General features: G+C 43.1%; 1 protein-coding gene and 1 pseudogene across 3 annotated transcripts; one reads left to right on the top strand and one right to left on the bottom strand.

Moving 5' to 3' along the window:
- The first annotated feature begins 111 nt into the window (after nt 1–111).
- On the top strand, nt 112–3,708 carry LOC144075250 (activity-dependent neuroprotective protein a pseudogene; annotated as a pseudogene). Its single transcript, XR_013300520.1, has 4 exons — nt 112–116; nt 698–811; nt 916–1,008; nt 1,093–3,708. The product of XR_013300520.1 is annotated as an activity-dependent neuroprotective protein a pseudogene (transcript).
- A 3,338-nt stretch (nt 3,709–7,046) lies between these two features.
- gata1a (GATA binding protein 1a) lies at nt 7,047–11,588 on the bottom strand. Of its 2 annotated transcripts, none has more exons than XM_077603031.1 (6): nt 11,511–11,588; nt 10,008–10,237; nt 9,442–9,921; nt 7,754–7,899; nt 7,547–7,672; nt 7,047–7,485 (listed from the first exon to the last, which is right to left on the bottom strand). In XM_077603031.1, the coding sequence occupies exons 2-6, from the start codon at nt 10,219–10,221 to the stop codon at nt 7,195–7,197; spliced, it is 1,257 nt and encodes a 418-aa protein (XP_077459157.1). In that variant the 5' UTR covers nt 10,222–10,237; nt 11,511–11,588; the 3' UTR covers nt 7,047–7,194. The 2 variants fall into 2 exon arrangements, with proteins under 2 accessions (XP_077459157.1, XP_077459156.1); XM_077603030.1 differs by having other exon boundaries at nt 10,008–10,226; nt 11,511–11,582.
- Nucleotides 11,589–12,462: the final 874 nt, after the last annotated feature.

Genomic DNA, 12,462 nt, shown 5'->3' with positions numbered 1-12,462 from the left:
AGTGATTTGAAACGCCTTTATTGAAGCTTGCCCGCCCAAATACAGCTGGGCCTCGCTGCCTATCCCTCGAACAGATTTTATCCTGACATGGAACTCTTTTGCAGTGTTTCCCAACCTTTTTTGACCTGCGGCACACTTTTTTTGCATTGAAAAAATCTCAAGGGATACCACCATCTGAAAATCTTTTAATTTAAAACTTTTCTCTTATATTAACAATAGTCATTCTCTCAAAGTTTTATCAGGAGTCACATACACCTCCAAAATTATTCCAAAATCTAATTTTTCACACTGACCTAATGTCACCAAAAGTTGATGTCTGCGGACCCTGAACAACTTCCGGTTCGAGTGATGCAAAAATAAGTAATTTAATGTTTTTAATCGCATGATTTTATGACTTTTCTCTCCAAATATTACTTATCTCCTAATATTTATAATATAATACAAATAATAAATATTACACACAAAATGTGCTCACACAAACTTGACGTCGCCAAAAGCTGATGGCCTAGAAACTGAACAACTAGTTTATTTTAGAGACAAATAAGCAACAAAATGACTCTTTCACAATTTGAATCTTGTAATAGTATAGCCTACAGTTTAAGGTTCATCATGTTTTGAGTTTAACCTTGTAATAGTTCAATTTTGATCTCGTTATATTCATATTACCACACCTGACCATTGCTTATTGTGTTCGCCAGGAGAAATGTATCAAATCCCAGTCAACGATTTGCCGAAACTCAGAAAAGCCAGGAAACAAGTAAAAGTTGCACTTGAAGACATTGGATTGGAGTACTGCAAGGAGGCAGTAAATGTGAGTCCCTACTCTGCAACATTTCTAATACAAGTTGTTCAATATTTATAGAGTCGTTGTTGGATTTTCTTTCCTATTTATCGTATACTTGTTTACATGTGCAGGAATTCCAAGACTTCAGCCCCAGTGAGAAAATTTTCAATGAGACCCTTTTCACTGACATATGTGTCTGGCATCGTGCATACTCCAAAATACAGGTAAACATATTTCCTGTCTAAACTCAAGTTAAAATGGTCACGTGATATAACGTAACTCATTTTTCATTTTTTTTCTTCGTCTAGAACTATCGATCAAGGCCTTATTGCTGCAGAGAATGTCACTTTTCTTGCACAACCTACGCAGGTTACAAGAATCACTTTCGCCACACGCACAAGAAATTATTTCAGGATAGAGTTCTTCTCAACTGTTTACACTGCACGTTTGTTGGGAGCAAGAGAACGTTGGACATTCACGTTAGGGTGTTCCACAAGGACAAATTGGACCAACAGCTTTCTCGGATTAATGCGATCAAACAAAGACAACTGGCTCCCAACAACCTGAGTCTCGGTTCGCCGAGGTCTTTGTACTATTGCAAGAAATGCACTTACCGTGACAGCCTCTACAATGCTGTCAGACGACACATTTACCGTGAACATTTTAAGCAGATGGTGGCGCCGTACCTGCGCTTGATTCCCAAGTCGTCGGTTCCGAACGGCGCGGCTTTTAACGGCGACACCGTCCTTTGCAAACGCTGCAAATTCACCTGTAAAACCTACGAGTCGCTGGTGCAGCACGTCATAGAGTACCACGAGCGCATCGGCGCGCAGGTGAACACCATGATCGGACACGCTAACGTCATTCCCTCCAATTTGCCGTCAATGTCCCAGAAGTCGTCGGTGGTTATCAATGGGGTGTCGTCGCTCCCAGTTAATTCCAAAGCGCAACCAGTTATTGGCTACCTAAAGCCCTCGGCCCCGGCTTTTAAAAGTCAGTCTGCCGGCGGAGCCAAACAGCCCATCGCCAAAGCCCCGCCCAGCAACGTGTCTGACGGCAACGTGGCTGGCGTCAACACGTCCCATACGCAGAAATGGAAGATATGCACGGTGTGCAACGAGCTCTTTCCCGAGACCCTCTACAGCGCTCATTTTGAGAGTGCGCACAAGGCCAGGATAGTTTGGGCAATGGCCAAGTATATCATGAAAATCCACAACTTTACCAGCAAGTGTTTGCTCTGCAAGCGCTACCTTCCCAGCGACTCGCTGCTCAACCATCTGCTAATCCACGGCATCACTTGCCCACAGTGCCACACTGCTTTCCACAGCGTTGAGAAATTGCTCGTGCACGAGCGCCAGGCTCACCTTAACGCTTTCGTCGGACCGCCCGGTTCGGCGCCGCTAACCTTTGACCTCACCATCAAACAAAATGTTCAGCTGAACATTCTCACTTTTAACATGAAAGAATCGGACGGCAAAGAGCAGTCTGGGACGCCATCCGTTTCCGAAATGGAAGGTCAGGCGCGGGAAAGCCCGTTATCTTCGGACAGAGATGTGAATGACTCCGGTAAGAATGTGTGTCCGCTTTGTTGCACCGCAATGAAAGACGACGTGGGGGGTTCTTTGGCCATTCACCTCAGGCAGCGACATCAAGTTCTACAAACAATGCATCCGGTTGAAAAGAAGATGACGTTCAAGTGCATCCACTGCTTGGGCGTGTACACGAGCAACATGGTGGCTTCCACAATTACCCTGCATCTGGTCCAGTGCAGGGCGGTAGGAAGGAAGCAGTCCGGTCCAAGTTCCAAATCGGCCTCGGGAACGAGCGTGCTCAAGAGAGGGGGGCCACCGACACGCGTGGCCACCTACTCCAAGAAGATCAAACTGAGCGCAGGGCGGAGGCTTCCACCCGGTCCTCTTAAGAGAACTGGTACTGGAGAACTCGCTCTAGATCATCGAGCCAATGACCCAAAAACATTACAGGCTCGGAAAAAATTCCTGACATCCTACTTCAATCACCGACCGTACCCTTCCTCCGAAGAAGAAAAGAAACTGTCCGCTAGCCTCTGGATATGGAAAGCTGACATCGGTAAACAGTTCGCAACTATGCAAAAGGATTGCAAGACTGCATGCGAGACATCCAACCCTTCCGTGCTGCTTGGATTTGACATGCAGGCTCTCAAGACCGTGAGCCACGACATAGTCTTTCAGGACATCACTGTTAAAAGCACCTCAAGGGGCAGGCGTGCCGGACTCAAGACTGGTGTTCCAAGCATGACCAAAAATCTTCAGAGTGGTTCTTCCAGTGTGAAGATCATATGCACGGAGCCCATCCTGATTGATTCAGACAGTGAGCCTGAAATCCAGCATACACCCGTTGCCAAGAGAAACGGTGACGCAGACCTGCACAAGACTGAATCCCAGCAGTTGGGTAACGCGCCGGAAATGGGAGAGAAGCTGGCGCCCGACTTGACACAGACAGGTGAGGAGCCGGCGGCGACGGGTGAAGAGCCAGCGGACGACACGACGTCATCGGTAGAGGCCCCGGCGGACGACACCCCGCCATCGGTAGAGGCGCCGGCGGACGACACCCCGCCGTCGGTAGAGGCGCCGGCGGACGACACCCCGCCGTCGGTAGAGGCGCCGGCGGACGACACCCCGCCGTCGGACGACACCCCGCCGTCGGACGACACCCCGCCGTCGGACGACACGCCGCCGTCGGCAGAGGCGCCGGCGGACGACTCTGCGCCGTCGGCAGAGGAACCGATTGCAATGAGAGAGAAACCGCCAGCCGACTCGACGCCAATGGGTAACGAGTCGCCAGGTGACTTGATTCCAACGGAGAAGTCGCCAACCAATTCGCCAGAGATAGATGAGACACAGAAAGAAGCTGTGCAAACAGAAAAGCCATCAAACCCCAATTAATTGTCTTTGCAAGGTGAAAACAAACACGTGAGCCCTTCATAGTGTCTCGTTTGAGGTGTGCCTTGTTAGTGTCTATAAGATCTTTTCCATAGTTGTCCAACAAAATGCATTTCCGTCCAAATTGGTCTTTTTTTTAGCCACCATTCGATTTATAATAACCACAATTTTCTCCAATTGAAAGAATGGCTTTGCATGCTCATTAGCTGCCATTGTTAGGCATAAGCGACCAATCCATTTGAAGTGGGAACTATCAATTCAAATGTCAGTTGCAGCTAATGAGTTAATTGGACAACAATGAAAGCCTGGCCCACAAATTCACTTATTCCAGGAGCTTGGTATACTGTACATAATTAATGTTCATTAATTGACCCAGTTATCTGTTAGTTCATTACTTAAATATGCGGTTCCAGAGATATATATTTTTCAGCAACTGTATTAAACCTGTATTGAATTACCAATATTTCATTGGAAAATGTATGATTGCCTATGTTCACTTTTTTAATAAAAGCATTGTTTCCAAAAACATCTATTTCATTTTGGAAGTTGTTATTATTATTACTCAAAATAGTCACTTTTTTATAAGGCAAGAATAAATATTAAGAATTTACTTTGAATAAAAATGGCAGGGCGGCATGTTATGGCATTGGATTTACCTCATGTTAAAAGGCACTTTTGGTTTAATAGTTGTTCAATAGATATATTTAAAGTCCGAAATGTGCGCTGTGAGTAAATCGCGACAGCCGTGGCCATTTTGTGTCAGTGCCGACAAACATGGTAAATGGAGCCCACTAGTCAAGTGGTTTCAAATGACAGTTTGTTATTAACGCCATCGAATACGACTTTCCGAATCTAGCTCTCATAAATGTGGTATCTACGGTCATATTTACAATATTTTCAATGGTTTCGTTGCAGTGTCTTTTGATGTCCTTCGTGTGGCGTTTGCATGCCACTATAAACATGTGTGTAAGGGCAATGCTGCTATTATTTACCAACAATTATTTAATGCCAAAAATATATAATAATAATAATTGTCACATCATTCATCATTTCAAAACATAGCACAAGTACATTTTCTGAAATAAAGATGATCTCGTCTACTCCTAGCCTCAGATTTGTGCTGATTTTCATATTTTAATATACATTTGATTGCTGGGTTGGCTGCACAAGTGGTTAGGACGTCGGCTTCACAGCTCTGGGGTCCTGGGTTCAAATCCAGGTCGGTCAAGCTGTGTGGAGTTTGTATGTTGTCCCCGGGCCTCTGTGGGTTTTCTCCAGGTACTCCGGATTCCTCCCACATTCCAAAAACATGCATTGTAGGCTAATTCAACACTCTAAATTCCCCTTAGGTATGAGCGTTAGCGTGAATGGCTGTGCCCTGCGATTGGCTGGCCACCGATTCAGGATTTCCCCCGCCTCTGGCCCAAAGTCAGCTGGGATATGCTCCAGCACCCCCCACGACCCTAGTGAGGATAAAGCAGTTCAGAAAATGAATGAATAAATGAATATAAATTTGCTCTTTTCTCTGTACTTTTACGGGCTCATGAGAGGTTGTTTTCTAATAAATATGTCATTTGTCCCATGCAGCATATTTGGCAATACACAACATAGGACAAAACTGAAGTTTTAACCTGAGAAGTTTTTGAAATACATATTCATTTTAACACACGTGTGTTAAATAAAGAAATTTGACTCATCATGAATGAAAAAAAAATGAAAACAATGATCAGTTGTTACTAAAAAAAAATCAAGTTACATTAAGAATATTTTAGAATATATAAACTAAACGAATGGATTTCAAAAGCTAGACTGAACAATAACTCATCCAGGATGAAATAACAAATAAATGTGGGTCATTTTTGACATTATTGTGCATTAGAAGTGGCGCATCAAAGGGTTGCATCTACCAAAATCAATGTAATTTTAACACACAGTAATAAATGTAAGAAAATACAGTCCTAAAGTGCTGTTTGTATGTTTGCATAGTAGCACTGGGTGACCCCCATTTACCAAGTGCAAGGAGTGTGTGAGTGTGGTGATGCCAGTAGCAGGTAGTAACTGGCCCGGGGGTCTGCACTTGTACTGATAACTAATCAGCCGTGCCCATTCATGAGTGTGTAAGCTGCTGCGCTTTTCACCATGGAAAGTACAACCAAACATTGCTATATGGCTACGGTCTTTTTTTTGTTTTTGTTTTCAAGCAATTTCACAAGAATAAGTCTAGCATTTTTCCTTTTTCATTTATTTACATTCACACTTCAGAGATGGAAAATGGCATACGGTTCATTGAATTCAAATAGTTTTTTTTTTTAAATATTTGTCTGATACGGAATACGGAAAAGCAAAATAAAAAAATGATGGGAAAGAAGGCAATTATATCACGCTTGGGGAAACGTTTTGAAATTGGTGTTTCTTCATGTAAAGCATGTTTTATTATTTTGAAATATTGAGTTAAAGTATTCAATTAAGATGTGGGAAATTAGAATGATTTAAAAAAAGAAATAAAATAAATCTGAGTCACAATTTAAAGGGAGGAATATAGCCAAACAATGGGTTATTAAAATATAAATGCTATTTCTGAGTTTGCTTTTTTTCTACAATTTTTTAAAATTCAAATTGCATGGACCACCCAAACTTCAACTCACAATTTCTTACAGCGCAAATGTGGTAGAAAATATAGCCGATAGATAAGATTATTTTCTTTTTGATTATACCAAAACCTCAGAAAAATGTATATCAATCTGTCTATTAATCTACCATATGGAAAGTCAAGGTATAATAAGAATAAAATAATAAAACAATAACAATGTGAAATATCTTAGATTGTGCACTATTTTAGAATTTACCTTGCCCGTGACTTTTTATATTACTTATTTATGTTTTTACTGAGAAAAACACACTTTGTGGAGTAGCAACACTAATTTTGTTATACGCAGCTGTGTACAATGACAATAACGCAGCTGTGTATAATGACAATAAAGGCTTTTGATTTGATTTGATTGATTTTAGTATAGCGACATCATTTCATGATATTAAAAGCTGTCATAGTCTTGTCGTGATAAAAATTCCGGAGCCTAAAGTGTAGTTTACAGTATACCGTATTTTCACGACTATAAGGCGCACTTAAAAGTCTTAAATTTCCTCCAAAATAGACAGGGCGCCTTATAATCCAGTGTGCTTTATATATGAAAAAAATGTGTCATTCATTGAGGGTGCGCCTTATAATGTGGTGCGCCTTATAGTCGTGAAAATATGGTAGTTATCTTTAATTTGATCACATGACGAGAAAAATGTGGATGAATGGTTGACCGTTAGACAGAAATGATAACAGAACACACGAATTCACACATTTTCTTTATTGCCTGCTGCGTACATGATAAATTCGGTAAACAGACCGTGACATCGCAGACAAATATTTTCACGCCGTGAACGATAGAAAAGACAAGTTTAAATCCAGTTTGCTTCTTATTTACATCGGTACCGATTGACTCACACTAAAGTGGGCACCATGCCCGGGTTGCAGTGGTGCGAGTACGGCAACGGGGCGGAGCCGTGCAGAGGCGACGGGCCCGGGATGAGGTGGGGCGCGTGGCCGTAAGTCAGGAGGGCGGCGGGGCCCAGTGCGAAGGGCCCGCCGCCGCCGTTCTCCAGGGAATGCGGCTGAGGGGCTTCGGCGAAGGCCTCCAGCATGGCTGCCTTCTTGCTCTTCTTGTTCTTGTTGGACACTTTCCTGTTGCGAGTTTGAATGCCGTCCTTTTTCATGGTGAGCGGTCGGTTGATCTGCAAGAAGCGTTCCGTTGGCGGCTTAAAAGTCACAAAACGTCAGGAAGGGATAACTCACGTTGTGGAGTTTGAAGTAAAGCCCGCAGGCGTTGCACACGGGTTCGCCGTTCGCGTTGCGTCTCCACAGTGTCGTCGTGCCGGTGTGGCAGTTGGCGCACAGGGTGCCGGCTCGCTTGCTGACAATCTGTGTGTGTGTGGGAGGGGTGGTGTGTGGTTATTCTTTATATTTGGAAGCCCACGTTATAAGAACGGTCCGCAAATGTACCAATCTCTTCTTGGGTCGGATCAGGGGTCTGTTCTGGCCGTTCATCTTGTGGTAGAGTCCGCAGGCGTTGCACAGGTAGTGGCCCGTGCCGTCGCGGCGCCACAGAGGGGTCGCGGTGGCGCCGCAGTTAACGCATTCTCTGGCCTCTGTTCAAACGTGCAAGTGGGAAAGCTACGTGAGACTTTTTTCTTACATCTTGAACATCGTAAGTGAAGTCCTACGGGAAAGCGACGACAAAAAAAGCTTGGCCTTGAGATATGATGATGAAAAAGCAAAAGTGGAAATATCGCGTGAAAATTTAAAATGTTAAGTGGGGAGACGTCCCATAAAATTCAGGCAAATTCCCATTATCACTCCAATTTTACAGTAAATATTAGGCGTATATGACAGCATTTTTAAATATAGGTTGCCAAAGTAATTGTGGGGATGCTTTGCCAAATCAAACGCATTTTCTGAACCGCTTTATTCTCACTTTGGTTCGCGGGGGGTGCTGGAGCCTATCCCAGCTGACTTCAGGCCAGAGGCGGGGGACACCCTGAATCGGTGGCCAGCCAATCGCAGGACACGAGAAGACGGACAGCCATTCACTCTCACACTCATACCTAGGGGCAAATTAGAGCATCCAATCAGCCTACCATGCATGCCTTTGGAATGTGGGAGGAAACCGGACTACCCGGAGAAAACCCATGCAGGCCCGACAAGATGCAAACTCTACACAATATTACTTTTTGCAATTTCTCGCGGCACACCTGACCATTGCTCACGGCCCAGTGGTTGGGAAACACTGATACAGATGACTGTGCTGAGAAAAAAACATATTCTTAAAAAAAATAGGCATTTTATTATTTTTACCAAATAATTTTTACTTTCTTTTCTACTTAATTAAACTTAATTTTCATAACTACTTTTATGTACCCATACTTAGGGGCAATTTAGAGTGTCCAATCAGCCTAACATGCATTTCTATGGAATGTGGGAGAAAACCAGAGTACCCGGAGAAAACCCACGCTGGCCCGGGGAGAACATGCAAACTCCAGACAGGTAGACCGACCTGGATTTGAACCCAGGACTCCCACCATGAGACCGACGCGCTAACCACTCGCTCCTCCGAGCCACCCAAATAAAGCTCCCTCATGAAATTTGTATTTTTTTCCCGTGAGTGCTCGAAAAGCACCGGTTAAATGCGTGTGCGGTCGTTTGGTCGCCGGTCTTTTGGTCGCCGGACTTTTGGTCGCGGTCTTTTGGTCGCCCGGACCCAAACAATGGGCGACCAAAAGACCGGCGACAAAACAAGGTAAAACAACACGATCTACACATCAATAAAAGCCAAAATGGCCCTGAGCAGTTTCACTGAGCGGACGTGTGAGTGTATAAGAGTTTGTATGTACATGCGTTGTCCCTTTAAGAAGCTACGTCAGTCAGGGTCTTAACAAGTTCTCCAACAAAACGCAATAAAAGTCCGGGAAATTTGGAACTTTTCTTTAGCCTAATAAGTAATAGGGCATTAAGTATGACTAAATAATAATTCACAGTTTGTATTTGGGGAATTTGAGCAATGATTTAAATGGTAATTATCAATAACCTTCCGGGCGACCAAAAGACCGGCGACCAAACGACCGAGTACCGGTTAAATGACCCAAAATCAAGAACAATGGGCATTGCGACAGTCCGGTGAAATTGATTCTCACCTGGCGTGGATATTCTCATTTTGTTGCAAAGTTTTGGAGAGTACGCCGGGCTCATCCAAGCGCTGGGACCGTTGTAGTAGTTGGCCGCCGTGTATTCCTGCGGTCCCGTTAAGTACGGGTTGTAAGGACTCAGCATGTGCGAGTGAGGCGTGTACGGGCTCGCGACGGCGGGGGTCAGATTCAAAAACCCGCCGCAGGACGTCGACCCCCCCAGCGGGCTGGTGCGCTCGGACTTGAGGGCCTCACGAGGCTGAGGGCTCTCCCGGTTGTCCCCGTTGTGAGACGAGTATCCGTCCCTGGAAGGGGTGAGAATTGAGGAAACCCCCGCGTACAAAGGTGTCGGGTGGGTGCTTTTGGTCAGAGGGCTGCTGGTCCAAGTGGTGTCCGGAGCGTTGTAGGACGAGCCCGGGGAGTGACTGGCCGAGCCGTCCAGAAATTGGAGGTTGCTGAGGATACTCGGGGAGGCGAACACCTGGCGGACTTCAAAACAGAGGAGAGGTCAGGTCAGGTAGAGCCTTTTGGAAGTATGTCGTGCTTAAAAGGGTGCGTTTTGGGTCAGCACTGACTGGAGGCGTTTCTGTAGCTGGACGGTGTTCGACTCTGACTCGGGCTGGAGAAGAAGCTGGACAAGTTGGTGTAGTCGGTGTCCTGGCTAGAGAAGAAGGCGTCTTCGTCTTCGCCCGGCGGAAGAAGACTAGACTCCGAGGAGAAGGCTGCCAGGGGGTCTGGGCCCAGGATGGATGAAGACACCCAGTGGGAGGGGTCTGAAGAATCTTCCATGCTGTCTGAGAGAAAGCTGGGTTGATATTTGGTAGATTTCACTCCCCATTTCCCAAGAAAGTGAGTTAACACACATTTTGGGGGTTTAACTCTTTTTGTTCTGACTGGTGTCAAACCAGTTCATTTTTTCTGAGCACGGCCAAAGCCAAAATTGTCTCTTTTTGTCACCTTAATAATAATAATATATTTTTTAATTTCAAAGAACACTCTCCAAACACAAGTGAAATACAATGTTTAAAATGTATTTAATGTGGCTGCAATTGCTGCTCTTTTTTTATACCTTTGAATCCAATTATGATTCATTTGTTTTAAATCAATCACTCACAATTTAGTGTACAATTCACTAAATGTGAATGCTATTATGCATCACTTGCTTGTTTTTGGCTATATTTGTTCTGTGATTGATTGTTGTTGTTGTTTAAAACATACTCACCTGTACAAAGTTGTTATATAATAACATAAAATATAAAGGGAAAAATGCATATCATGTTACAAGGCACTGTTAACCTGACAGAAAATGAATGAAGTTAGTGTGAGGATGTCAGCGGACAAAAAGGCTTATTACGTACCGCAATAAATTTAACAGCTTAAATGTGGAATTTCTAGAATTTGAAATTGACTGTATAAAAAAATAGCAACTGCACAATAACCAATGCAATGAAGAATGATTCCATAAACAATGTGTGTATTAAAAATGCACTGATGACAAGATAAAAGTCATTCATTTCGAGGCGATTGGAAGAAATGACATTGAAGGAAAAGCTTGACTGACACATCCATCCTTGACAACTGACAAATAATACATTGACTTTTCTTAAAACTACTACTACAGAAGTACTATTTGTCAACAATTGGAAACTCCTTCAAGTAGACCACATGTGTCAAAGTGGCATCCGCATCATTTTGTATGGCCCGGGAAAGTAAATCATGAGTGCCAACTTTCTGTTTTAGGATGAAATTAAAATGAAGAGTATAGATGTATATTAAATTTCCTGATTTTTCCCCTTTTAAATCAATAATTGTAATTTTTTAATCATTTTTTTCTGTGTTTTTAGTTCAAAAATCATGTTGTAAAATCTAAAAATATATTTAAAAAAAACTAAAATAAACATTGTTTTAGATCTATAAAAAACTGAATATTCAGGGCTTTTAATCCAGTTCTTTTAATCCATTTATTAAAAAAATAATCTAAATATTATATCTAAAATGGTCCGGCCCACGTGAAATCAAGTTGACGTTAAAGTGGCCCTTGAACCAACCCCAGTCTGACACCCTTGAAGTAGACCTACCTTGCGTGGTGTAACTGTCAAGGGAGTTGAGCCTCAAAGTGGTCTTTGACTGACCTTGACTGAAGAAGAAGAAAAAAAGTTTCTCCAACCAGCAGTAACGTCGAGGGCCCGCAGTGCGTGGGAGGGCTTGGGGACAACTTTCACAGAGACACACCTCCCCAAAAACTCCCCAGAAGCACTTTAAAAAAATTCAAAAATGAATATACCTTCAAATTGCAATCTTACGGATCTCCAAATCCCTTCGTTTGGAGTCGTTTTGCAATAGCGACACTTAATATACTACAAATTGAGCATTAGGCATCACCAAAAAATACACATCACATCTGCACTGGGTGTTTGACGGACAAGTGACGAAAACAAATATAAGCACAAAGAGTGATTTTTCTGACTTGTTGATGCAAAGCGCCGTCGCCGTGAGATACGGTCTGATACGACGCGGGTTTGGATGCGTACAGATCCAGACTGTGGCGGCCATTTGATAGTCAAAGCAGTACCGTCACTCTCTTTGTTCATTTATAGTTTTCAGGGAAATCAGGGGGAGAAGAAAAGTTTACGCATTGATGCTAAGTGTGGCAATTTAGTTGCGTGGTTGCGGGTGAGACCGCAAATTGGAATTTATGAATTCAATTTTGTTTAGAGAACGTTACTCTTACGTTAAATACATTAAATTGAGGCAATGTGGACTTAGAAATTGTATTTTTTTAACTCTGTTTTTAGAAATGAACATGACACCTGTATATGTTAACATACAAATGATTGGTGGCTCTGTTCCAAATATTGAGACAAATATTGGAAGAAAAAAAAAGGTTACCTCTCCTCTGTTTTAGCCATCTTTTGAAAACTACACTCCGGTGTTTGAAATCCAATTATAATTGGGAAAGTCCTTATTGTTTAGAATTCTTAAAAATTCTACAAAAAAGTGCCTTTCAAAAGTCTTTTATCATTATTTCTA

Source organism: Stigmatopora argus, chromosome 6 (assembly GCF_051989625.1).
Source record: "Stigmatopora argus isolate UIUO_Sarg chromosome 6, RoL_Sarg_1.0, whole genome shotgun sequence".
NCBI lineage: Eukaryota > Metazoa > Chordata > Actinopteri > Syngnathiformes > Syngnathidae > Stigmatopora > Stigmatopora argus.
This window is presented reverse-complemented; position numbering and strand designations above follow the sequence as displayed.

Coding starts and splice junctions, on each gene's coding strand:
- gata1a (XM_077603031.1), bottom strand. CDS start 10,221: ATGGAAGATTCTTCAGACCCCTCCCACTGGGTGTCTTCATCCATCCTG. Junction 7,900..9,441: donor AATGAGAATATCCACGCCAG/GTGAGAATCAAT, acceptor ACGTTTGAACAG/AGGCCAGAGAATGCGTTAAC. Junction 7,673..7,753: donor TCCGACCCAAGAAGAGATTG/GTACATTTGCGG, acceptor ACACACACACAG/ATTGTCAGCAAGCGAGCCGG.